This window comes from Staurois parvus, unplaced genomic scaffold (genome assembly GCF_062004578.1).
Source record: "Staurois parvus isolate SC_StPar_1 unplaced genomic scaffold, SC_StPar_1.0 ptg001227l, whole genome shotgun sequence".
NCBI classification, from domain to species: Eukaryota; Metazoa; Chordata; class Amphibia; order Anura; family Ranidae; genus Staurois; species Staurois parvus.
The window spans coordinates 859,869-887,704 of NW_028319023.1; the positions used below are offsets into that span (position 1 = coordinate 859,869).

Genomic DNA, 27,836 nt, shown 5'->3' on the forward strand with positions numbered 1-27,836 from the left:
AATTGGAGTCGCAGGTGGACGACCTAGAAGGTCATTAAAGATGGCCACCACCGTTCTGTGAATATCGTTTGGTTCCACAGATTCTGGCAGGATGTAGAGTTGGATATTATGTCTGTATCTGCGGTTATCTAGGTCCTCAATGTGTTTGTAAAATTCTCCGATATTTGAAGCGTGTGACGCTGTCATCTGCTGTATATCAACTATTGCATCCGTATTTTGTTTGGAGGAGAGTTCCATACCCTCTAATCTAGCGCCCAAGGAGTGAAGGTCATCCCATAGGTCATGTAGGGCAGTGGTGAACGTGACCTTTATGTCCGCAGCCACAGCATGAAGGTCTCTCAATGATAATGTATGGGTGGCTGAGGAGAGATCCTGCTGGGGGACAGAGTCTGGCACTGTGTCCGAGGCTGTACTCTGTGAGCTAGTAGCAGCTGCAGAGGGAGGGGGGAGGGAGAGGGAGAAGGGGATGCCTGTGGCCTGTCCCTTTGCTGGGAGCGGAAGAGCTCTTTTATGTGTCTGGCCTGCTGCTGATTAGGGGCCCGAGGGGATCGTGACTGGGATCTGGAGGCGTTCTGGTCTGTTTTCCCCATCACTGCACACCCTACGCTCACCCGATCCTCTGTGCAGGGAGTGAAGTTGTCTCCGGCCGGCAGGAGCTATGAGCTTAGGCGGCCATTCTGGATCGTGGCAGACCACGCCTCCAGATAATTATTTTTTAGTTAGCAGCCTGTTGGAATAATCAGAGGGGGGGTCAAATTTTGGTCAGGGCTGAGAGGCTCTGCAGACCAGCTCTCTGGAACTCCCCCCTGATCTAGAGACTTGGAGAAGTCTCTAGAGTTCAATAGGAGGGGGTGAGGAGTGGCTGGTCTGCACTCTCAAGGGATCCTGGCCAATCCCCAAGCAGGAAGCTTGGCATGGGGTCAGGACAGCCCTTAAGAGTGACAGAGCCTGCTCAGCAGCAGGAAAGTTTGGGTGGAAGATGAACTGAGCAGGATGGTGTGTGGAGGCTGGGAGGGGGTAAAAGAGAGGAGCCTACTTGCAGGCAGAGGAGCTGGAAGAGAGGATCTCTCTGCCTCACTGTCCCCTGAGAAAGGACAGCCTGGGAAGCAGAGAAGGAGCCAGCCCAGCATAAGGCCTGAAGGCAGCCACCAACCCACAAGATTGCAGGAGAGACTGAGTGAGTAATGCCACACCCCCTGGGCCAGATTAGGGGAAAGGGCATTCTGGTGTGAAACCTGGCTAGCCCCCATCTGGGACTGCTTTCACTTAAGGTGGCAGCTTCTGGGACCTCTTGGCCAGGGATTCCCTTGGGCAGCTGGGTGAAAATAGATTTCATCTGGGGTCTGAGGAGGTACATAAGGAGAAGCTGACTAGCTCTGCAAAGAGAGAAGAGAAAATCCTTTCTGACTACTTGTACATACTGTAGTTCCAGGAAGTTTTCCTCAGTTTTACAGTTCCTTGGACATCCCACCCCATCCAAGTTATTTACCCCTTAATAAGATCCAAAAAAAAACAAGTTCAAGGACTGTTTGCTGTCACTGGAGTGCAAGTCTGGAAGGAAATGTGTGTTGCCTGGCTGTGCAGAACTATAGGGGGATCCATATCTCTAGTGACTCCTAAGGGGGGTAGTGCTACATAGGCTCTGGGGGGTGAAAAGTGTAGAAGGACTTCAAGGACAACTGTGGCTAGACTGTTTTCTTAGCACAAAACTCCAGACTGTGTTTTCAGACGAAACTACTTTTAACAGTCTGGTATAGCACTTCCAATACTGATCCCAGCACTGGCACATTAGCACAAGAGTATCCCAAGCAGGGGTTGAAGGTCAAAAGCTGTCCCTCCTGGATGGCTAGCTGGGTATTGCACCTGGCTGCCTCTCCCCTATAGGCTTTGGGTGGTGAAACAGACTTAGTCCCTTTTATTCCTGCCGCATAGATGGCAATTTCTGTCCAGACCTTGCCAGGGTGTCTCAATCAGTCAAGAGAAGACTGAAGGGGTGAGGGCTCCTCTCAACTTCCTTCCTCCTTTCTCTCAGCACATTGTCTCTCTCTCACCTTCTGCCTGGAGGCAGAGCCCCCCAGCACAGGGGTCCCATCCAGGCCTCTGGATCCTGGATTCTACCCCCACATGACCAGGCTCCTGAGCATATATGAGCCAACTCTCCACCTTCTGGGCTCCACCTACCTCCACCTACACAGGGATTGGTAGCACTCCCATAAATATTCAGGCTTCTATCTCTATCCCTCCACCCACTAAGTTCTGGAAGCTTCCAGAAGCCAGGGGCAGGTGACAGAGGCTCAGCCCTCACAGCTTTCCAGCTAACCTGTAAACAAGCCCAAATAACCCTGACTGCACTAGCAGTGAAGCTTAACTAAACTTACCTAACCTATCCACAGTATGTACACAAGGGGGTGCTTCATATGTTTCTAAGGTTTGTGTTCTGTTTACAATGTAACTTTATGCATTGACCAACCTCCATAGACCCATCCCAGCTCCTCTTTAATATGTGTTTCTAGGGTTTTGACCATATACAATGAGATACAGCAGCAGTAAGGTACAATCACTGTGTTCTGATACTAAGAAGCAGAGTCGGTGTGGGCGGGGCTTAAAAGGGAACTCTAAACTCTTCTCTTAATAATGCCCAACCATGTAGGTGGAGGCCACGGTCATGGGAAATCTGCATTAAAGTGGGACTCCAACTTAGAAGTGAGCACTTGTTGTGGCACAATTAACCTGTCAAGTCTCATTCACTTCATAGGGACTTTACATGACTAACTGTACACAGACTTCCTTCCATGGTGCAGCACTTGTGAGGGGATACTGTGGAACCTTCATCCTGCCCGCCAGCCCAGCTTTGATGCCATATCACTCTCAGTGACTTTCTATTGAGGATCCTCTTGCATTTTCTCTCCCTTGACACACAGCTAGATACATGGAGACTCCGTGTTGTGAGTCCGGTCCTGGGTATGGGGCACCAGCCACTAGGGATGGGGTGCACTTAGTAACCTCCTTGTGACCAGAGCACATCGTCATCCTTACCTAGTCACATGGTACACATGCCGGCTGGCAGCTTAAGCACCGAACACTCCACTGGTTACTCATGGCAATTCGATCTGTTACTTGCAGTATTCTCCACTCGTGAACCTTCAGTAGTGTTTATCCCTTGTTATAAGCCCTGTTCTTTTGTTACGCCATGCATTGCATCCCTTTGACAGACGTCAGACCAGGCATTTTAAGAAATAATAAAAGTTTTTACTGAAGGAGTGCAAAGGCATACAGGAACGGTTCTTCCAAAGAAACTTCACCTATATTCCTGTACAGGGTTCTCAAAGTGCCCCATAAAGTGCCTGTACTTTAGGCAGATGGTAAGTTCATTCAAGCAATCCCGTCAAGGCAAGAGTCCATTTAGACAGTGAATCCAGAGGTAGCAAGTAGTCCTTTACAGTCCATGATCTGGCAGTAATCCACAAAGTCAATGGGTGGCAGCTAAGTGTCCATAGGAGTTCTTAGGTTCACAGACCCATAGGGAACCCCAACTGGGCCCCCAGAAAGGAAAAATTCCCAAACTCAACTTTCCAACCAGCCTGCAAACAAACTGAATTAACCTGTTTGACAGTATGCGTTCAAAACAGGGGTTTAGTTAGCACACATTTGCAAATACATGTGTAAACTACAGAGCCTCGTCATGGCACCCCGATGTCCTGTAGTTCCTAACTCTACATATTTTGAGAGCCCCCATAGTAGAGGCACATGTATTTAGTGGATAGACCAAGGGCAGGTGGACTTGAGGGAGCCCACCCCTCCTTATAGGTACAGGAGCGCATTGGACAACCAGCATGTAGCACAATGCAGCTAAGGTGTCCAGTGCACCCCCTCGACCAACAATTCAACAGTACTAAAATGGCCACTGCCACAGTCTATAATTGGCTTTTACAGCAAGGAACACATGGATGGGCAACACATGTCAAAGAAAAAAGAAAAATTCCCAGCTCAACTTGCCAGCCAGCCTGCAAACAATCTGAATTAACCTGTCTGACAGTATGCGTTCAAAACAGGGGTTTAGTTAGCACACATTTGCAAATACATGCGTAAGCCACAGAGCCTCGTCACGGCACCCCGATGTTCTGTAGTTCCTAACTCTACAAAATTGGGGTTGGTAAGTTGAGCCTGGAATTTACATCCTAATAAAGTCTCAATATTCTGATCAGCAGAGTGTTCATACTCTCAGTATACAAATGTGCCATACCTGGGGGTATCATGACTTCTGTCTTTGTTATACAGATGATGACTCTCGGGTGGTCCTGAGGTCCGGTCCCTCCAGATCAGATTATATAAATGCCTCCTACGTTGACGTAAGTATTGAGCTCTATCCAGATTTGTTACTGTATATATCTATTCATAAATAAAACTGTACAATACAGTATATGTGTGTCAAATATCTTATTTTCCAGGGATACAAAGCTCCAAAATTATACATAGCAACACAAGGTGAGTGACCGCTCATACATATTATACTGTGTGCACCAGATAAGGCCCTACATATCAGAGTCTGCCATCAAGGCTTCATACTGCCCAGTTGCCATGAGGTCATCAGTAAATTACTGTAATGTCTTGTAGGCCAGACTTAAAGCGAAGCTCCAGTCAAAATCTAAAAAAAATAAGTCAGCAGCTACAAAAACTGTATCTGCTGGCTTTTAAGAGAACAGGCGCTCACCTGTCCCTCGATCCAGCATTGTCCTCACCGCAGCCAGTTTCACTGGCCATCCTCGCCGGCATCCTAAGTGTGAGCACCTAACGGTGACAGCTTGTGGCTTCACAGCCGGGTGCCCACGGTGCATACATGAGTAGCGCTGGGCCTTGTGAATGGTCTCGCAGTCTTCTGGGACCTGTCACGTGTCCCAGAAGACTATTGGGAGGGAAGGAGGGAGGGAGGGAGGGGAGAGGACAACTGCTTCTGATCACCTAGGCAATCGCAGTGGGATCGGTACCTATCAAAATTGAGTACCCGCTCCCCAAAGATGCCAATCCTTACCAGGGAGTGGGGGATGAAGCCTTAAAGCAGAACTTTCCCTTTTGTGTGGAGCTCTGCTTTAAGTCTGTATGTAAAGGGATGCAGAGCTGGGAATTTGTAGCTCATATATCCTCCAGTAATGGGTTGAGTAAGATCTGTACAGCTCAAAGTCTTCTACATGGAATGTATTTTTATAACAGCAATATAGTCTAATGACATTTTTCTGCAGGAATGGCGTGGAATGTTTTATGATCATTTATTTCAGACTTATTACTCTTCTTCCAGGTCCCCTTCCTAGGACTCTGGCAGACTTCTGGAACATGGTGTGGCAGGAGAACAGTTCCGTCATTGTCATGCTGACGGGATTGCAGGAGCAGAACAAGGTGAGGTGATGAATAGTGAAGGAGTGGTGACTATGGATGAGAGGACAATGAAGCTGAGAGGATAGGAATATTCGACAGATATAGTGAAGGGTAAATAATGGATAGTGAATGTGTGGTGTGTGATAAACTAAACGTGAGATGTCCAAGAAGACAGGTCAGGTTGTAAAAGGCTGACAAAGTATAACAAGTGAACTTGAGGTGGTAATGAAAGTGAGATAAATGTTCAGTGAAAATAAGAAAAAGTGTAGTCAGTGTGAGATTGAGGACCACGAGAGGAAGGTGATGAATAGTGAAGGTGGAATGGTGGAAAGAGAACATGAGACAGTGGGCAGTAAAGATAGAAAAAATAATAATGTGAGATAGTGGCTCATGATTGTAGACCATGAGACTGAGATGGTGTGCCATGATAATAAGATGGTGGGCCCCAAGTATGGGATAGTAGATAATGAACATGACATAGTGAACATTGGTTAGTGGACCATGAAACTGAGATGATGGATCATGTGGTGAGTTGGTAAACCATGAGATTGAGATGATAGACCATGAGACTGAGATAGTGTGCCATGATAATAAGATAGTGGGCCCTAAGTATGGAATAGTTGATAAGGAGTGTGATATGGTGAACAATGAGTATTGAATGGTGGACCCTCTGGCTGAGATGATGGACCATGATAATTGAGATGATGGGCCATCTGATGAAATGGTGGACCTTGGGACAGAGATGGTGGATGGAAACCACCGTGACTTGGGCTCCTGGAGGGGCCTTGGGGCCAGCCTCCTTCCCACTGACTATGGACCCAGGACTAAGGTGATCCCCCTCCTGGAATTACAAGGAACCTTTTTCCCCAAGAGGGTTTTATCATTTTCCATGGTATTTGGCTGTTTGTGAATTATACCAGCTACCCTTTCTGTGCTGGGAAAGAATCCATTGTTTTCTTGATTGTTTGTTTGCTTATGTAATGTAATTTTATCCTGGGACTTGTAATATCTGCCATACCTGTCTAGGGGGAAGATCTTTGTGTATAAATGCTATGCTGTTTGTTAATAAAATCAGTACTGTTTTATTCCAACATTGCTTATGCCTGATGCTTGGAGTAAAGTTGCTTTATTCAAGAGTGGAGGAAGCTATAGTTTTATGGAGATATCCAGTCCGGGTGCCAGGCAGTTCATCCCATTTGGTGGCAGCAGTGGGATCTGTTTCTTCTCCCTTCTTTTGGAGAAGTGTTCCAGGAATCAGTCACCATGGAAGAAGAGTTCCAGTGGTGAATGCAAGAGATGTTCACCCAGTAAGAGCCTGGTTCTGCCCGGGACATACTGGAATTGAGAGACGCAATCCTCCAGGAGCTCTGAAGGGAGGTTCTTTAAGTGGGGCAAGACCGTTATGGAAAGATCTTCCCTATGCCCATGGATCAGCACTGGTTGCAGCTGAACTTGTGTATACTGTTCCTAGAAGAGCATCCTTGGGAGGAATGGCTGATGGAGCTGGATAGGCTGGTCCAGACAGAACTGATGCTGGATGATGGGTATTGGGTGCTGCAATGGTATGCTACCCAAGTGTGTCCATCGCTGGAGAACAATCCCATAGAAGGCTATGCCTTTGGCGGCCTTGGAATGGTTTTTTTGATGTTTCAGGAGGATCCACAACTTGGTAGTGCAGAGGAGTGAAGATGGGAAGACAGCTGAGATTTTAGGGAATTGAACCTTCCTAGTGAGCTTGGATTGGGCAGTGACTTGGACTTTATAGTCACACAAGAATGGGAGCTGGAACAAGCACACAAATGACTGTTTGATGAAGCTCAACATTATGCCCCAGCACCCATGTATTTTATGGATTATGAGTCACCTACTGAAGCACTGACCCTGGGCCCGAGTGTTGCTAGCTTGTGCCCTGGATCTTCAGCAATTCCAGAGCAGCAGGGAAGGGAGGAAGCTGTCCTCACTCCCCAGAAGCAGGCTGAGATGCAGGGGGGAGGAAGCCATTCCCCCTCCCCAGTGGCAGGCCAAGGACAAGGGAAAGCAGGTAGTTTTCTCTCTCCAGCGGCAGTTAAGAGTCTCAAGAGAAGAGGAAGCTGTCCTCCCCACCCCATCAGCCAGCCAGAGTGGAGGATGTGGGATCCCCCAGCAGCAGCACTGACAATAGGGCAGAGGCCCACCAACCTTTGCCCAGCACCAGCAACAACTCAGGGCAGGTGGCTCCTCCCCCCCCCCCCCCATGACAGGCTGATGTAGTGAAGCTCCAACTCCCAGCTGAAGTGCTGGCAACAGGACAGAGTGCCACTGGCCTCTGCCTAGCACCTACAGTGCCTACATGGCTCTAGGGAGCTAGGGAAGTTGTCCCCTCTCCCCAGTACCAGATCAGGCCCCAGAACAGTAAAGACCTCCCAGCTGAAGTGCTGGCAACCGGACAGAGCATCCACGATTTCTGCTCCACACTTACATCAACACGGGAACATCAGGGAGAAGCCGTCATCTTTGCTTCTCCCCAGCAGTCAAGGTAGTAGATCATGTGGACAGAATATGTGGATTCATACTGCCCGACTAACAAAGGTCCAGACCAGTTGGGGGTCTGAGACCTGGTTCGTCTACCTTGGGTAGGGGCTAAGAAATGTCACAGAAACCACCGTGACTTGGGCTCCTGGAGGGGCCAGCCTCCTTTCCACTGGCTAAGGACCCAAGACTAAGAAGACCCACCTCTTGAAGTTACCAGGAACCTTTTCCCCAAGATACTCAGGAATTCCTTCCTGAGTATCTGGCTGGCCATGAATCATACCTGCTACATATTCCATGCAATTAGGGCTGGAGGGACTGTTTCTAGGACCCCTTGGCATACTGTGCATAGTGTAACTTTTATTTTGGAGCGCTGTGTTATGTGGGGGGGGGAGATTCCAGTATTAATGGGGTTAAGAAACCTTATTTTCTATGACAGGTTTCCTGGCATCAGCTGTTGTTTTCTGTAATTAGATTTAGGTGATAAACTTTTGTTTAATTACTTCCAGAGTCCAGACTTCCAGGTGCCAGGAAGGAATCCATTGTTTTCTTGTGTTTGATTGTTTGTTTTTTTATGTAATGTAATTTTCTCCTGGGACTTGTAGTGTGTGCCATACCTGTCTACGGGGAAGGTTTTTGTGTATAAATTCTGTGCTGTTTCTTAATAAAGTCAGTCCTGTTTTACTCCAACATTGGTTCTGTCTGATGCCTGGAGTAAATTTGCTGTATTCTGGTTCCAGTGGGGAGGAAGTTGTAGTTTAGTGGAGATACCCAGTCAGGGTGTCAGACAGTTTGTCACAGTGGACCCTGAGAATGAGGTGGTGGAGTGTAAAGTGGATGTGGATATGGACCCTGAAGCTGAGGTGATGGGCCATAAAGAGATAATGTGCCATGATAATGAGATGGTGATCCATAAGTATAGGATGGTGTACAGTGAGTAAGGAATGGTGGACTGTGGGTATGAAAGGGTAGACTGTGGGTATGGAAAGGTAGACTGTGGGTATGGAAGGGTGGACTGTGATGAGTATGGAAGGGTGGACTGTGATGAGTACGGATGGGTGGACTGTGATGAGTACAGATGGGTGAACTGTGATGAGTACGGAAGGGTGGACTGTGAGTACGGAAGGGTAGACGGTGGGTACGGAAGGGTGGATGGTGAGTACGGAATGGTGGACTGTGAGTATGGAATGGTGGTCTGTGGGTACGGAAGGGTGGACTGTGATGAGTACGGAAGGGTGGACTGTGATGAGTACGGAAGGGTGGACTGTGGGTATGGATCTGTGAGTATGGAATGGTGAACTGTGGGTATGGAAGGGTGGATGATGAGGGAGAAATTATAGACTGGAAAGATGCTGGACAGTAAAGGTGGATGTGATGTTGTCCAGATGGTGTAACTCTTCCTGCTTGTAGACTCTCCGTTTCTGCTCAGAGTCCTATTTTGTAAAAGTGGTGCAGTACACAGTACTTAAAGCAGTACCAGTAACCTGCATCTGTCCCCTGAAGTACTTTTCTGCCACTAGATGTCCTCAGTCTGATGAGATTTTAATCATGGATAGAATCAGACAACCCATTTCCTCTGAGCCCAAGCCATCATGGATCCAGCCCAAGCCATCATGGATCCGCCCCCAGCCCCTGACTGGATAATGAAATGTGAAGCAGCACTTGGACGAGCTCCGCTCTCTTTTACTCTGTTCTCACCTCCTATCAGCATGCTCATTGTCAATACATGAGTTGATTAGCCTCTGGTGCTGCTTCTAAAACTCAAAGTCTGATCTCTGTTGTCCAATGAGTGCAAAAAGCTGATACCAGGTGACATTCCAGTACTGACACTGCTTGTATTTATAAAACACACGGAATGACGTGTTCATGATTACAGCACTGCATTGGTCTGTGTGCTTTATGTCTGCAGTTCAGATTTGTTTATAAACGTCCCAACTCATTTCAGTTTTAAATGTTGAATCCCCTCAGGTCAAATGTGAGTGCTACTGGCCAGAGCAGAGCCAGACCTACGGTGACATCACAGTGTCCGTCCAGAAAATCACCCAGACTGCCGCCATCATCACCCGCACCTTCAGCCTGAAGAAAGTAAAGATTTTATTATTTTTTATGAAATCCTAAAAATAGAAAAAAATGTAATAGAACCAAAAATTCTATTTTTTATATTTATATTCTTTTTTTTCTAATTTGTCTCGTTGAAATGGAACTAAAATTATGCAACAAAGCATGGCAACATTATTTACAATTTATTTATTTATTTATTTGCATTTTTGTGCTTTTTTTTAATGTAACACTAAAATATTAACAAACAAAAGAAAAACAAAAAAAGTTTAATTATTAATGATTAATCAGGGCTGGTTAGGAAACATAATGTTTATAATCAATGTTACTTTGTATCTCTATATCTCCTGACTGAACAATATTTAGAGAAATTTTACTTTGTATCTATCTCCCATCTGATAGATACAAAGTAACATTGTTTATAAACATCTATCAGATGGGAGATAGAGAGATACAAAGTAACATTGTTTATAAACATCAATAAGATGGGACATAGAGAGATACAAAGTAACATTGTTTATAAACATCGATCAGACGGAGATAGAGAGATACAAAGTAACATTGTTTATAAACATCGATCAGACGGGAGATGGAGAGATACAAAGTAACATTGTTTATAAACATCAATCAGACGGGAGATAGAGAGATACAAAGTAACATTGTTTATAAACATCGATCAGACGGGAGATAGAGAGATACAAAGTAACATTGTTTATAAACATCGATCAGACGGGAGATAGAGATACAAAGTAACATTGTTTATAAACATCGATCAGATGGGAGATGGAGAGATACAAAGTAACATTGTTTATAAACATTGATCAGACGGGAGATAGATACAAAGTAACATTGTTTATAAACATTGATCAGGTGGGAGATTGAGAGATACAAAGTAACATTGTTAATAAATATCGCTCTATCCCCCATCTGATCGATGTTTATAAACAATGTTACTTTGTATCTCTCAATCTCCCATCTGATCGATGTTTATAAACAATGTTACTTTGTATCTATCTCCCGTCTGATCGATGTTTATAAACAATGTTACTTTGTATCTCTCTATCTCCCGTCTGATCGATGTTTATAAACAATGTTACTTTGTATCTCTCTATCTCCCGTCTGATTGATGTTTATAAACAATGTTACTTTGTATCTCTCCATCTCCCGTCTGATCGATGTTTATAAACAATGTTACTTTGTATCTCTCTATCTCCCGTCTGATTGATGTCTATAAACAATGTTACTTTGTATCTCTCCATCTCTCGTCTGATCGATGTTTATAAACAATGTTACTTTGTATCTCTCTATCTCCCGTCTGATCGATGTTTATAAACAATGTTACTTTGTATCTCTATCTCCCATCTGATCGATGTTTATAAACAATGTTACTTTGTATCTCTCAATCTCCCATCTGATCGATCTTTATAAACAATGTTACTTTCTCTCTGATCAATGTTGATAAACACATATCAGTCTATGTTTTGACAGCACCAGAACGGCTGTATTTACAGAGAACAATTAGTTGCTGGTACATGGCGGTGGGGAATCAGCAATGTATGTTATTGTGGACATGTGTAGCACATCCAGTGTCCTCGAGTAGTTAAAACGAGCAAATACAAACCTTATATATTATGAGGTCAGTGAGCAGCATTACAGCTGTCTTTGTTTTGAGTCCCACCCGTAACCTTCTTTTATCTGTTGATCCCGCCAGTAGATCCCTTATTTTCTCCTCCTGTAATACGGTGGCAATGCTGTCTTATGTACATCTCTCCGGTTCAGGCGCAGTCTACGGTGCAGATTACGGTGGATCAGCTCCAGTACTTGCGCTGGCCGGATCATGGGGTGCCCAGGAACACGTCTGACCTGGTGCAACTGATAGCACTGATGGACAAGTGTAGGACCCCCGGGTCCGGACCCACCATCGTACATTGCAGGTATGGTACTAGGTACAGTTTGCATTCATGAAAGTACATTGCCCCCGGTAGTGTTTATTTCCTATTATCATCAGCTCCATCTAGTGTCCATAATGCGCTACTTTCCTGATTGCAGTATTTCCGGAACGTACCATTATATGGCCTTTGGAGGGAGCTAACAATCATAGGAAATACATTTATTATGGGGATTAATCATGGTGGCTGTGCTGAGCCATTCACACAGCAAATTGTTTATTAATAGACTCCATTGAGTCTTGTATGCCTGGCTTCATGTAGGGGGCATGCTTTCTCAATAAAAAAAAAAAACAAACAGCAGGCTGGCTTATGCCACCCTTGGTTCAGCCTGTGGGGGGGTCAAGTAATTTCTTTCTTCCTATAAATCCAATTCACACCCCAGTGGTCTTCCATGTTTGCAGTGCTGGGATTGGCAGAACGGGCACATTTATAGCACTGGATATTCTCCTGAAGATGGCGCATGCGGTGAAGAAAGTGAATGTCTATAAGTGTGTGTCAGAGCTGAGGAAGAAGAGATTGAAGATGGTGCAGGAAAAGGTTTGTTCATGTTCTATTGTCCTCCTTTATGTCACACCACTGACTTCATCATCACATGACACCTAATCCAATGTCACCTGATTCCCTATTCTCCCTGATAGACAACGAAGAGCTAATAAATGGCTATAGATGATACTCTTTATTATTTACATAGCTCTGACATATACCACAGCGCTGTACAGAGATCACTGAGCCAGTCACATCAGTCTTTGTACCAGAGGAGCTTACACTCTAATGTCCCCTCCCCCGCAGTCACATCAGTCTCTGTACCAGAGGAGCTTACACTCTAATGTCCCCTCCCCCGCAGTCACATCAGTCTCTGTACCAGAGGAGCTTACACTCGAATGTCCCCTCCCCTAGAGTCACACCAGTCTCTGTACCAGAGGAGCTTACACTCTAATGTCCTCTCCCCCGCAGTCCCATCAGTCTCTGTACCAGAGGAGGTTACACTCTAATGTCCCCTCCCCCACAGTCACATCAGTCTCTGTACGAGAGGAGCTTACACTCTAATGTCCCCTCCCCCGCAGTCACATCAGTCTCTGAACCAGAGGAGCTTACACTCTAATGTCCCCTCCCCCACAGTCACATCAGTCTCTGTACGAGAGGAGCTTATACTCTAATGCCCCCTCCCCCACAGTCACATCAGTCTCTGTAGCAGAGGAGCTTACACTCTAATGTCCCCTCCCCCACAGTCCCATCAGTCTCTGTAGCAGAGGAGCTTATGCTCTAATGTCCCCTCCCCCGCAGTCCCATCAGTCTCTGTAGCAGAGGAGCTTATGCTCTAATGTCCCCTCCCCCGCAGTCCCATCAGTCTCTGTAGCAGAGGAGCTTACGCTCTAATGTCCCCTCCCCCGCAGTCCCATCAGTCTCTGCACCACAGGAGCTTACACTCTAATGTCCCCTCCCCCACAGTCCCATCAGTCTCTGCACCACAGGAGCTTACACTCTAATGTCCCCTCCCCCGCAGTCCCATCAGTCTCTGCACCACAGGAGCTTACACTCTAATGTCCCCTCCCCCGCAGTCCCATCAGTCTCTGCACCACAGGAGCTTACACTCTAATGCCCCCTCCCCCACAGTCACATCAGTCTCTGTAGCAGAGGAGCTTACGCTCTAATGTCCCCTCCCCCACAGTCCCATCAGTCTCTGTAGCAGAGGAGCTTACGCTCTAATGTCCCCTCCCCCGCAGTCCCATCAGTCTCTGTAGCAGAGGAGCTTATGCTCTAATGTCCCCTCCCCCGCAGTCCCATCAGTCTCTGCACCACAGGAGCTTACACTCTACACCAGAGAGGTTGTGGTGCAGTTGCGCTCTCTCTCTCTCCAGACACCAGGGGGCCAGGCCTGCTCGCCTGGCCCCAGAAACACAGGAGGTAGAGGAAAATGGCGGAGGGCTGCTAAAGCTTATTAATGAAATGGAGTCTTCCCTAATTGGAAGAACCTTCCGGTTTTCTGAGGATTCTGCAGATGAGGATGACGGTGAGGACTCTGTACCTGGTTCTGTAAAGGAAAAAAAGAAAGAAAAGCCGCGCTTTATTAAAAGTGACAGTTTGGACTCCAGTGTGGACAGCCATGTGCACTGCAGTGTTTTGGAGGGAAATCCTCCTGTGTGTGCACAGAGCTCTGCAGGGAAGATGGCTGCTGTGCCTGCAGGACTGCACTCTGCTGGGACTGTGGACTCTGATACCAGGAACCCTGTGACTGTGGACTCTGCTGGGGGGAAGGTAAAGGTGGGATCTGACATTGTGGCTGGACAATCCCTGCTGATGGCTGCAAATGCAGCAGAAAATGGTGGGAGGGAAAATGGCAGCTGCATTGTGAAGGTGTTGCTGAAACCCAGGGGAGAGTGACCAGGAGTGGAAGGCTTTTGCCTAAGAGGAGTATGTTGGGGGAGGGGGAGACAGGAGCATCTGGTGTGAGTGGGTCTGCTGGGAGCAGTAGTGCCATGAGTGAAAGGAAACATGTGAATGATAAGAGTGCTTGCAATGCTGGAAAGGGGAATGCATGTGTGTTGGTGGATGGAGTGATTGCTGCTGTTGCCTCTGATGGTAGTTTGCAGAGCGGGGGTTCGGAGGTTCCTGCAACCAATGGGCGGGGTGCAGCTATAAGGTCCGGTACAAGTAATGCTGCAAATAAGACCTATGCTGGGGCTCTGGCTGGGAGGAGGGGGTCACATCATGCTGTCAGCTCTGTGGGAAGGTCTGCTGCAGGTCTGCCATCTGCACCCCTATCCTTCAGGAGGCAGAATGTGGTACAGCTCAGGTGGGAAGGTGGGGGTGCTCCCCCGGTCAGGAAGTTGGTGGTGGACAGGATTTTGGAGATGGGCTTTAAGGCGGATGACATCTTCGCATTGATCAGTCCAGTGGGATCCTATGAATATGATCTGTCCTTTGTGCGCCCCGAGTCTCTGGATATATTCTGGGAGAAATATGAACACATGTATAAGGGTCTGCTGGAGTGGAAGGGACTCGTCCCAAAGGTTGTCTCACACCAATCTCTAGTGAAGACGGTCACCATCCTAGTAAGGAATGAGTCGATCCCTTTGCTGACTTGGCTGTCTGGCTGAGGAGATTTGGGGAGCTATTGACCCCCCCTGAAGAAGATTGTGGATGAGAGAGGGATATGGACTGGTGGGTGGTCGGTGCAGATGAGGTTGTATGTGTGTGGGAATGTGGTCCAGCATCTGCCCTCCTCAGCCTTCATTGGGAAGGATAGGATTGTGGTGTTCTACCCTGGACAGCCCAAGCTGTAATAAGTGCGGTTCTCGGGGTCACTTGGCCTCCTCATGCCCAGAGATGAAGTGCTCCCTATGTCAGGATCTGGGGCACCTGGCTAAGGATTGTAACATCATCAGGTGCAATCTGTGTGATAAGGTTGGCCATTCATACAACCGGTGCCCTGAGGCCATGCACAACCAGTCAGCTTTGGTGGAAGAATTTTTTCGGCTGGACATGGAGGAGGCAGAAGAGAGGGAGGCTGTGCCAGGGGTCCCCAATGTCTCTGTCCCTGTGGTCCCAGTGTCTGATGATCCATCCAATGTGTCATCTCCTGGTGTTATGCCCCCTGAGCCAGTGTCTGTGGATGTTGTGTCTGATCCTCCTGTGTCAGTTTCCCCAAAGGTAGTGGGGGCTGTGGAGGGAGCTGGACCAAAATGTATGGTTACACCGACCCCCGCTCCCCAGTGTCTGAGGATCAGAGGGCGTGAGGCGCTGGGGGGTAGAGTGAATGATGGGGGTGTTGGGGTGAAGGTCGGGGGGGACTGCTGCGGTGAGTGGAGAGAGTGGGGTGGATGATGTTGGTGATGGTAGAAGGGAGGGGGCTTTGCAGTGTGGGTTATCAAATGATGATATGGAGTGGTTGGAAGGAAAAAGGAAGTATGGGAAGAAGAAGCGGAAGAAGGATGTGCCTGTACCTGACCCTGGGAGAGTGGAGGTGTCTAACACATTTGAAGTGTTATCTGAGGTGGAGGATGAGGGATCTTTGGGTGATGAGTCTGTGGTTTCCATGGAGGAGGAATCACAGAGGACATTGAAGCGTGTAGGGTCTCCAAGCAGGGAGGGGGTAAGCAGGCTAAGAATCGGGTACCTCGATCATCCTGATGGCGGTTCCCACTCCTTTGAAGGTGGCGACCATTAATGTCTCCAGCATAAAATCAGTAAGCGCTCGTAACATGGCCTTATTTTTGCTCAGCAGGTTTGATGCTGACATTTTCTTTTTGCAAGAGACCAGGTTGTCCAGTTTGGGGGATGTTCATATGGCGAAGGAGTGGAGGCGCGGCCCCTCCTTCTGGTCTCTTGCGGCCGAGCCTTACACTGGAGTTGCGGTACTTTTTTCCAGCATGGTAACCCGTCGGTGGATTATTGAGGTAGAAATGGGGAGATGCATGGTCTTAGACATCTCCATGGGGGGGCAGGACCTGCGCCTGATTAACATCTATGGGCCCCAGACAAAATGGGACAGGAAATGCCTCTTCATGAAGATCAAGCCTTTCCTTTTAACAGCCCAGCAAGTTGTCTTCGGTGGTGACTTTAACACCGTCACTAGGACTAAGGACAGGAGAGGGACCGGAGTCAAGCTGGACTGTGATGGGTTTTTTTTAAACAAAAGAGCTGGAGAGGCAGGTCTGGTTGATGTGCACATTCATTGCTGCCCAGACGACACGGGATTCACTTTTCAGCGAGGTTCTAGTCAGAGTAGGATAGATAGGGTTTTTTTTTTTAAAGGGGAACTCCGCCTTCTCGGCACCAGTGTGTCAGGCGGTGGAGTTTTCTGATCACTGTATTCTGTCTGTGACTCTGAGTGGCCCAGATACACCACCTAGGGGGAGGGGTACCTGGAAGCTGAATTCGGCACTCCTGGATGATGAGAAGGTGAGTCAATCCTTTTGAGGATTTTTTTCAGGCACAGGTATCAATCATGGATGTTTGCAGCTGTAAGTCCGAGTGGTGGGAGCTTACAAAACGAAGGATCGTTGGGTTTTTCAAGGCCATAGGAAGAAATAAACAGCTGGATAAGTATGTCACCTACCAGCGTCTCGAATAATGGAGATCCGAGGGCGATCTCTGAGGTTTAACTCTTGCTCAGGCAGTGTCAATATAACAGGCATGCCTCTTTGCTTCTGGAAAGGGATTATGGGAAATATCACTCCCCGACCCTTACCAGAATTTCAAACAAGGTAGAGCAGTTAAGTTAGTTGTAGGCCTGGTTGACAGTACGGGTTTCCTGACAAAGTCCAAGTCAGGGATCCTGGAAACCTCCAGGTCATATTATGTTGACCTCCTGGGTAGGAAGGACCTCGATCAGGTGAGCATGTTGGGTTTCTGGACTCTTCTCCAGGACTGGGAAATGGCAGTTCTCTTGTGAGTTTGACAGAGGACATCACGGCAGATGAGGTGGTGAAAGCTATTGATCAGCTTGCCATGAAGAAGTCGCCTGGGCCAGACGGACTGACAGCCGAGTTTTATAAGCACTTTAAGGTGACTCTGGCCCCATATTTGGTGGAGGTGTTTAATGGCTGTCTGAGAGAGGGTTCGCTCTCTCACTCCATGCGACAATCTGCAGTGATTCTTCTGTCAAAGGGTAAGGATTCTTCGAGAATCGAGAATTGGCGGCCCATTAGCCTTCTCAATGTTGATAGGAAGATACTGGCAAAGATCATTTTCTGGCGTTTATCGTCTGTTGCAGGCAATTTACTTTCTTGCCATCAGCACTGTTCAGTTCAGGGTAGAAGCACTTTTTCAGCGGTGTTAGCTGTCTGGGAGGCCCTGGAGCGGTGCAGGGCTGCAGGCTGGGGAAAGTTCCTGCTGGCATTGGATCAGGCCAAAGCTTTGATCGAGTCAATCATGAGTACCTATGGCTGCTTCTTGGCAAGTATGGCCTGGAGGGGGGCTTTATCGATTGGCTAAAGACTTTATACAGAGGGGCTGAAAGCTTCATGCTTGTAAATGGTTGGATTGGACGGCTCTTTGAGGTTGGCTCAGGTGTGCGTCAGGGTTGTCCTTTGAGTCCTCTGCTATATGCGTTTGTAATCGATCCCTTCATTCGGAGGTTAGAGAGCGGACAGTTGTGTGGAGTTCCTTTGGGCATTCCTGGGGGGCCCCCTCTTAGGGTTGAGGTCTATGCTGATGACGTGTCTGTTTTCATCTCCGGGACGCAGGAGGCGGAGGAGGTGGTCTCGGTGATGGAACAGTATGCTGAGGCATCTGGCTCAAAGATCAATCAGGATAAGAGTGAGGTTTTCTGGATGGGAGAGGAAGGCGAAGGCATTACCCTTCTGGACACCTTCCCAGAGCCCCAGCAGGAAATTAAAGTTTTAGGCATTAGATTTGGTCCCGATGATTACGGCCTTGCAAATTGGGTAAGCAGGCTACAAGATGCCGATGCCAAGGTGGCCAGCTGGAAGGATTGGAAACTCTCTTACAGGGATAGGATTGACCTGATTAAAACTTACCTGATCCCGGTATTTCTGTATGTCAACTTTGTCTGTGTTTTGCCAGTGTCTCTCTATGCAAGGATCTACAGTTGTTTTTTCCAGCTGTTATGGGGGCATAAACTGAACCTCATTAAGAGGTCTGTAACCTACCTTTCCAGGCGGATGGGTGGCCTAGGTATGGTCAACCCGGTGGTTTTCTTTTCTCTGATGTTTTTGAAACATAATTTTGGTAGCATGCTGGCAGAGGAACCGCCTGGGTGGGTTGGTATTTTTCAGTCCTGATTTAGGCCTTTTCTGTGGAGCTGGGAGAATGGAGGGCCAGTGAAAAGCCTGAGGGTCCAACATGGTAAGCTCCAGGCTTATGTTGCCCTATGTCTGAAAATGCTTCGGCAATGGCGAGTGACGGTGAAGGAAATTAAGTCTCTTCCTAGGAAGGCCCTGGAGAGGAGGGTTGTTGAATCTGCCTTTAGCGAGCCATTGACCTTGAGGGATTGCCCAGGCCCAGTTATGAGGGAGGGTCTGCGTTTGATGAATCTGGAGAGAATCCCTTTAAAGTTTCGGGATTTGGCCTGGCTCTCGTTCCATGGCAGACTCTATGTGAAGGGCAACCTGAAGCATTGCTCTGCAGAGAACCGTGGTTGTCCAAGAGTGGATTGCGGTGGGGTGGAGGAGACGATGGACCATTTCTTGCTTCAGTGCCCCTTCAATATAGAAGTCTACAAGCGGGTGGGTGGGGCTCTGGGGATCCCTTTCCTTTCCCGCTTGAGTTACGCGGAGTGGTCTTACGAAGCCTTTCAGACTCACCGAGACTTTGAGACCCTTTTTTCTAGTTAGCTTAGTAGTCCGTTACTACACGTGGAATGCACGGTGTCAGGTTTCCATTCGCAAAAAAGTCCTTCCTGTCGAGGTGGTGGTGAACAACATTCTGGGTGAGGTTGGGAAGATTCTGGGTCTTGAGAAGGACAGGTGGCGATCGGGAGCCTGGACAAAGGTGTGGAGGAATGTCAGGTCCCCGTAGCTGATGTTTATCAGTCACTGGGGGCGTGGCTTCTCTTTCTGTCTTTTCATGTCCCCTAGATTTTTGTAACATCAGAATTTTGAAGAAAGGCGGCATGCATGGGATCAATGTTTCATCGTTTCTTAGCCTGAGGGTGTGTTTAGGTGACGGTCAGGATTTGTTATTATTTTGCTGAAGCTGCTTTTGTTTAATTATATATATTTTATTCTGTATATATGTAAATATGATTTTTTATGATGTTTTTTGTTTGCAAGATTTTAATAAACAAAAAAATTACACTCTAATGTCCCCTCCCCAGCAGTCACATCAGTCTCTGTAGCAGAGGAGCTTATGCTCTAATGTCCCCTCCCCCACAGTCCCATCAGTCTCTGTACCAGAGGAGCTTACGCTCTAATGTCCTCTCCCCCACAGTCCCATCAGTCTCTGTACCAGAGGAGCTTACACTCTAATGTCCCCCCACAGCCTCTCTATTCCTCATGACTTCACCAGATGACAATGGTCAGAATATATGATCTTTCCCCCCTCCCGGTAGGAGCAGTACATCTTCCTCTATGACGCCTTGCTGGAAGCTCTCCTCTGTGGGAACACCATTGTTTTGGTATCGGACATCCAGAAACACATCCGTCACATGTCAGTACGGGATAGGAGGACCAACATGAGCGGGTACAACAAGGAATTCCAGGTAATGAGACAGTTGTGTTCATATAAAGTGAATTTTTATAGTGGAAACAAACACTACAAATGGTGAGCCAACGCTTTCTACACGAGATCACCACTTAGTGTGTCCTCTCCACCACCAACACTGGAGGCCGTCACATCTCCATAAAACAACCCAACCCTTGGTGGACTTTATTAATGGTAATACCTCATTCAGTCAGGAATTTATTTGATATTGGCTCTCCAAGAACTTATTATCCACTGAAGCACTACTCCCTTAGGAGTTGCTGAAGTTTTGGGTTCCCCTATAGTCCTGCACAGCCAGGCAACATGGACTTCCAGACTTGTACTTCAGAGACAATAAACAGTCCTTTGAACTTTTTTTTTTTAGATTTTATTAGGAGATTGGAACGTGGACGAGGATGAGGAATGCATGGGATGCCCAAGGAACAGTTGAGCTGAGGACAACTTCCTGAAACTATGTACCAGTGCTCAGAAGGGTTTCTCTTCTAGGAGAGCCATCCAGCCTCTCCTGGTGTAGGAATCCCTGGACAAGGGGATCTAGTGTCTGACACTTTAAAAGCACAGTCCAGCCGGGGGCTAGTCAGGTTTCCCACCCAAATGCCCTCTCCCCTACTCCAGTCCAGGAGATGTAGAAGTACTCACTGTCCCTCTTCTGCAAGCTGCAGGTTGGCAGCTGCCTTCAGGCCTTCTGCTGAGCTGGCTCCTTCAATAGCTCCACAGATGGTCCTTTCTCAGGGGGCTGGGGAGCTCCACAGATGGTTCTCTCTCAGGGGGCTGGGGAGCTCCACAGATGGTCCTTTCTCAGGGGGCTGGGGAGCTCCACAGATGGTCCTCTCTCAGGGGGCTGGGGAGCTCCACAGATGGTCCTCTCTCAGGGGGCTGGGGAGTTCCACAGATGGTCCTCTCTCAGGGGGCTGGGGAGTTCCACAGATGGTCCTCTCTCAGGGGGCTGGGGAGTTCCACAGATGGTCCTCTCTCAGGGGGCTGGGGAGTTCCACAGATGGTCCTCTCTCAGGGGGCTGGGGAGCTACACAGATGGTCTTCTCTCAGGGGGCTGGGGAGCTCCACAGATGGTCTTCTCTCAGGGGGCTGGGGATGTTCAGCTTTCCCTTTGTCAAGTCTATCCTCGTAGCAGGCCCCTTTCCTGAGCCCCATCCCAGACTCCACACTCCTGCTCCTGCTCTCACATTTTCCACCCGAACTCTCCCTCTTCTACTGAGCAGGCTCAGCTCTGCCTAAAAGCTGTCCCACCCCCTTGCCAAACCTCCTGCTTGGGGACTGGTTGAGATCCTTTAGGCAAACAGCCCACCCACTCGTCACCCCCGCCCACTGAGCTTTAGAGACTTCTCCAAGTCTCTAGAGCAGGGGAAGGTTTCAGAGAGATGATCTGCAGAGCCTCTCAGCCCTGACCCAAATTTGGCCCCTCTGGCTATTTCTTCCAACTGCTATTCAGCCTCCTGTCTAAAAAATAATTATCTAGCTCCCCCTAGTTTTCCTAGGAGGGTGCTAAACATGTTAAAGGGAATCTGTCACACTGCCCATCCCAGGTATGGCAACAGGTTCTTCTGATAGGTCAACCGCTACCCCTGGTAACTCTGCTGGGTTCCTCTTCTAGAGCCATGACTTTAATTCCTGTGTAAGCTCCATGTTGGTCATAGAGCTTACACAGGTTTACGTTTGGTATGTGGACTGTAAGGTTGCCAAGTATACCAGATCTTGTGGAACAGTCCAGTGTCCTGCAGTGCCCATGTCCTTTGGGCTGTCCCATATGATTCAGGACACTGAGAAGTAGTTTCAGGAACTGGCTGGTGTTGTGGCGGCTGCCATTGCCTGGTGCAGTCACTTCTGCTTCCTCTGTATCCATCTGCCAGACCTCAGATTCTGAAGCGGTGTGAGTGGCACACATAGTCCATGTATAATCCAGTGTGTGACTCAAGCAGGAAGTCCGCACTGGACAGAGTCTCAGAGGACCTTCTACTGGTTCATGAGCTGAACCTCTGGAAACCTCAATCTACAGAGTTCTCACACCTGTGGAGTGTGGTGCTCTATACTGCTCTGTATATGTGCATTGGTGTGCACTGAAGAGGACAATACCTTACTGTGTGTTATACATTGAACTGTATGTTGCTTATTCCACTATTCCTCATTCTGTACACCGTCCTGTACCTTCTCTACTCCACACCACCTCATTCAAAATTTTTGGTCATAATTCTTCTATGTCATATATAAAAGATAATATGCACTATATTGCCAAATGTATTGTTTCCGCCGGCCTTTCCACACATGTGACCTTTAATGTCCTTACAGTCTTAGTCCGTAGGGTTCAATATTGAGTTGGCCCCGCCCTTTGCAGCTATAACAGCTTCAGCTCTTCTGGGAAGGCCGTCCACAAGGTTTAGGAGGGTGTCTATGGGAAGGTTGGACCATTCTTCCAGAAGCATATTTGTCAGGTCAGGCACTGATGTCGGGGGAGGAGGCCTGGCTCACAGTCTCCGCTCTAATTCATCCCAAAGGTGTTCTATGGGGTTGAGGTCAGGACTCTGTGCAGGCCAGTCAAGTTCCTCCACCCCAAACTGGCTCCTCCATGTCTTTATGGACATTGCTTTGTGCACTGGTGCACAGTCATGTTGAGGGGGTCATCCCCAAACTCTTCCCACAAAGTTGGGAGCATGAAATTGTCCAAAATGTCTTGATATGCTGATGAATTAAAAATTCCCTTTACTGGAACTAAGGGGCCAAGCCCAACCCCTGAAAAACAACCCCACACCATAATCCCCTCTCCACCAAACTTTACACTTGGCACAATGCAGTCAGGCAAGTACCGTTCTCCTAGCAACCACCAAACCCAGACACATCCATCGGATTGCCAGACAGAGAAGCGTGATTGGTCACTCCAGAGAACACGTCTCCTCTGCTCTAGAGTCCAGTGTCAGCGTGCTTTACACCACGGCATCTGACACTTTGCATTGCACTTGGTGATGGAAGGCTTGGATGCAGCTGCTCGGCCATGGAAACCCATTCCATGAAGCTCACTACGCACTGTTGTTGGGCTCATCTGAAGGCCACACGAAGTTTGGAGGTCTTTAGCTATTGACTCTGCAGACAGTTCTTTTGTGCACTGTGCGCTTCAGCATGCTCTGAAATGTGACGTGGCCTACCACTTGGTGGCTGTTGTTCCCAGTTGCTTCCACTTTGTTATAATCCCACTAACAGTTGAGTGTGGAATATTTAGTAGCCAGGAAATGTCATGGATGGACTTATTGCCCAGGTGGCCACCTATCACGGGACCACGCTTGGAGTCACTGAGCTCCTGAGAGCGACCCATTCTTTCACCAATGTTTGTAGAAGCAGTCTGCATGCCTAGGGGCTTGATTGTATACACCTGTGTCCATGGAGGGGATTGGAACACCTGAATCACATAATTGGGAGGGCGGGGACAATACTTTTGGCAATATAGTGTAAATCTTTAACAAAATGATTTTCCTTTCAGGATCTGGAGAAACTCACAGAATTATATCAGATCTATCAATGTAAAGAAGGAAATAAGCTGGAAAACCTGGAGAAGAATCGTAACCCCAATATCCTGCCAGGTGATATCACTGTTTTATAGGGGAACAATGTAATATTTTGGGGGGAAATTGTCTTTTTTTTTTTTTTTCTCTTTTTCTTTAAACAAATAATGTATTTTATTAATTACCAATTAATCACTTGCTGTTTGGAGCAATTTTTTTTTTCCACACACAAATCAGCATGTTTTGCTGCACTACTTGGAAGTTACAAAAATGATATATATATTTAAAGCAAAGACCCTGGAAAATAGAATTGTGGCTGTAGCAATGTTTTATGTAGCAAATTTTTTATGTCGCAATGATATTTGGCACAGCCATTTACAAGTGCATATCTTCAGGGAAGAAAATGCTAGTCCTGAGTTGGACCTCCTTTTGCCTTCATTCTTCTTGGTATAGATCCAACAAGGTGTTGGAAACATTCCTCAGAGATTTTGGTCCATATTGACGTGATGGCATCACATAGTTGCTGCAGATTTGTCGGCTGCACATCCATGGACCATTGATACTAGGCAGTATGGATCCCCCACACCACGATACCACCAGTCTGAACCGTTGATGCAAGGCAGGATGGATCCACCACACCATGACACCACCAGCCTGAACCGTTGATACAAGGCAGGATGGATCCACCACACCATGACACCACCAGTCTGAACCGTTGATGCAAGGCAGGATGGATCCACCACACCATGACACCACCAGCCTGAACCGTTGATACAAGGGAGGATGGATCCACCACACCATGACACCACCAGCCTGAACCGTTGATACAAGGCAGGATGGATCCAAGCTTTCATGTTTTTTACACCAAATTCTGACCCTACCATCTGAATGTCGCAGCTGAAATCCAGACTCATCAGACCAGGCAACGTTTTTCCAATCTTCTATTGTCCAATCTTGGTGAGCCTGTGACAATTGTAGCCTCCGTTTCCTGTTCTTAGCTGACAGGAGTGGCACCCAGAGTCGTCTTCTGCTGCTGCTGTAATCCATCTGCTTCAAGGTTGGATGCGTTGAGCATTCAGAGATGGTATTCTGCATACCTTGGTTGTAACGAGTGGTTATGGGAGTTACTGTTGCCTTTCTATCATCTCCAACCAGTCTGCCCATTCTCCTCTGACATCAACAAGGCATTTTCCTCCACCCAACTGCTTCTCACTAGATATTTTCTCTTTTTCAGACCATTCTCTGTAGAGATGGTTGTACGTGAAAATCCCAGTAGATCAGCAGTTTTTGAAATACTCAGAAATACTCAGACTACCCCTCTGGCACCAACATTAATGCCATATTCAAAGTCCATTAAATTCCCATTGATACTCGGTTTGAACCTCAGCAAGTCTTCCCCACATCTGCATGCCTAAATGTATTGAGTTACTGCCATGTGATTGGCTAATTAGCAATTTGTGTCACCAAGCAATTGAGCAGGTGGGCCTAATAAAGTGGCTGCTGAGTGTATATATTGTGATATTATGGTGACCTTGAGTTGAGGGGCTTCAGGATTCTTACCCTAGAGATGGTTGTGCGTGAAAATGCCAGTAGATCAGCAGTTTTGTAAACACTCAGACCAGCCCGTCTGACACCAACAAGCATGCCACGTTCAAAGTCACTTTAATCCCCTTTCTTCCCCATTCTGATGCTCGGTTTGAACTTCAGCAAGTGGTCTTCATAACATCTATATGCCTAAATGCATTGAGGTACAGCCGTCTGATTGGCTGATTAGCAATTTGTGTTAGCAAGCAATTGGACAGGTGCACCTAATAAAGTGGCCGGTGAGTGTATATTTGAAGTAAAAAAAAAAGACTTTATTGCATCATTTGGAGATCCTGTTATCATTTTTTCCTATGTCGCTCCCCAAATACCTCAAAGGCAGTTGGAAGTAGTCCCTGGATCAAAATATTTCCAAATGAAACCTTATTTGTACGCAGTGTAGCCATGCATCAGTTAACTTGATAATAACTCTATGACTAATTTGAATACCTAAAAAATAAAGCTTTATTTGGATATATTGTATTTATTAGACACTGGCAATAATTTAGGGAAAATAACATTTCTACTCTTTACGATAAATGTCTTATTATTTTTGATAATGCAACTGTATCTGACAATTACACTATCAAACAAGTGGTACTGCAGATCCCACTGCAGCAGGTAGGTGGCAGCGTTTACATTCAGGCTGACTGTTTAATTGCATGCATGTGATCACTATAACAAGTTGTGAGGTACAAGTCCTCCTTTACAGTCTGTGACTTTCCTCAGCTGTACCACTCTTACCATAAAGCACTCCTTTGTATGCTGACCCTTCTAACCCTCCCAATATCCTTACAAAACTAAGAAACAGATTTTGGTGGGGATTTTACAGCCAAAAGATAAAGTAAAACTCTGACACATGGCCAGATGTCTTCTCACCTAAAGTGTTCTCTCTGTCTGCAGGTGATCACTGGCGGCCAGCCCTGATGTCCGCACTGAACACGCGGGAGGCTCCTGGATACATCAATGCTGTGTTTGTGAATGTAAGGATCATCCCAACTCAGTGCTTCCCGGTCACGGAAAAAGGCGGGATTATTATAAAGGAGCATCATTATTAGAAAGCAACATAAACATAGTATATTTATATATTATTGCAACATTTTTTTAATATATACAGTGGGGCAAAAAAGTGTTTAGTCCGCCACCAATTGTACAAGTTCTCCCACTTACAGAGATGAGAGACGCCTGTAATTGGCATCATAGGGAGACCTCAACTATGAGAGACAAAATGAGAAAACAAATCCAGACAATCTCATTGGCTGATTTGGAAAGAATTTATTTGCAAATTATGGTGGAAAATAAGTATTTGGTCACCTACAAACAAGCAAGATTTCTGGCTCTCACAGACCTGGACCTTCTTCTTTAAGAGGCTCCTCTGTCCTGCACTCATTACCTGTATCAATGGCACCTGTTTGAACTTGTTATCAGTATAAAAGACACCTGTCCACAACCTCAAACAGTCACACTCCAAACTCCACTATGGTGAAGACCAAAGAGCTGTCGAAGGACACCAGAAACAAAATTGTAGACCTGCACCAGGCTGGGAAGACTGAATCTGCAATAGGCAAGCAGCTTGGTGTGAACAAATCAACTGTGGGAGCAATAATTAGAAAATGGAAGACATACAAGACCACTGATAATCTCCCTCGATCTGGGGCTCCACGCAAGATCTCACCCCGTGGGGTCAAAATGATCACAAGAACGGTGAGCAAAAATCCCAGGACCACACGGGGGGACCTAGTGAATGACCTGCAGAGAGCTGGGACCAACGTAACAAAGGCTACCATCAGTAACACACTACGCCGCCAGGGACTCAGATCCTGCAGTGCCAGACGTGTCCCCCTGCTTAAGCCAGTACATGTCCGGGGCCCGTCTGAAGTTTGCTAGAGAGCATTTGGATGATCCTGAAGAGGATTGGGAGAATGTCATATGGTCAGATGAAACCAAATTAGAGCTGTTTGGTAGAAACACAACTCGTCGTGTTTGGAGGAGAGAGAATGCTGAGTGGCATCCAAAGAACACCATACCTACTGTGAATGGGGGTGGCAACATCATGCTTTGGGGCTGTTTCTCCGCAAAGGGACCAGGACGACTGATCCATGTACAGGACAGAATGAATGGGGCCATGTATCGTGAGATTTTGAGTGCAAACCTCCTTCCATCAGCGAGGGCATTGAAGATGAAACGTGGCTGGGTCTTCCAACATGACAATGATCCCAAACATACCGCCCGGGCAACAAAGGAGTGGCTTCGTAAGAAGCATTTCAAGGTCCTGGAGTGGCCTAGCCAGTCTCCAGATTTCAACCCCATAGAAAACCTTTGGAGGAAGTTGAAAGTCCGTGTTGCCCAGCGACAGCCCCAAAACATCACTGCTCTAGAGGAGATCTGCATGGAGGATGGACCAACATACCAGCAACAGTGTGTGCCAACCTTGTGAAGACTTCCAGGAAACGTCTGACCTCTGTCATTGCCAACAAAGGATATATAACAAAGTATTGACATGAACTTTTCATATTCACCAAATACTTATTTTCCACCATAATTTGCAAATAAATTCTTTCCAGATCAGCCAATGTGATTGTCTGGATTTGTTTTCTCATTTTGTCTCTCATAGTTGAGGTCTCCCTATGATGCCAATTACAGACCTCTCTCATCTTTGTAAGTGGGAGAACTTGCACAATTGGTGGCTGACTAA

The 27,836-nt window shown here is 47.1% G+C and overlaps 1 protein-coding gene across 1 annotated transcript in view; it reads left to right on the top strand.

Annotated features, from left to right (window-relative positions):
* Nucleotides 1-5,303: 5,303 nt before the first annotated feature.
* The window catches only part of LOC149438009 (receptor-type tyrosine-protein phosphatase U-like), a 45,390-nt gene continuing 22,857 nt past the window's right edge, over nucleotides 5,304-27,836 (top strand). The window contains exons 1-7 of the mRNA XM_089660350.1: nucleotides 5,304-5,391; nucleotides 9,847-9,963; nucleotides 11,716-11,870; nucleotides 12,287-12,422; nucleotides 19,900-20,049; nucleotides 23,539-23,638; nucleotides 26,045-26,124. Of these exons, the coding sequence (XP_089516476.1) occupies nucleotides 5,329-5,391; nucleotides 9,847-9,963; nucleotides 11,716-11,870; nucleotides 12,287-12,422; nucleotides 19,900-20,049; nucleotides 23,539-23,638; nucleotides 26,045-26,124 (801 nt within the window). The 5' untranslated portion in view covers nucleotides 5,304-5,328. The remainder of the gene's footprint in view (nucleotides 5,392-9,846; nucleotides 9,964-11,715; nucleotides 11,871-12,286; nucleotides 12,423-19,899; nucleotides 20,050-23,538; nucleotides 23,639-26,044; nucleotides 26,125-27,836) is intronic.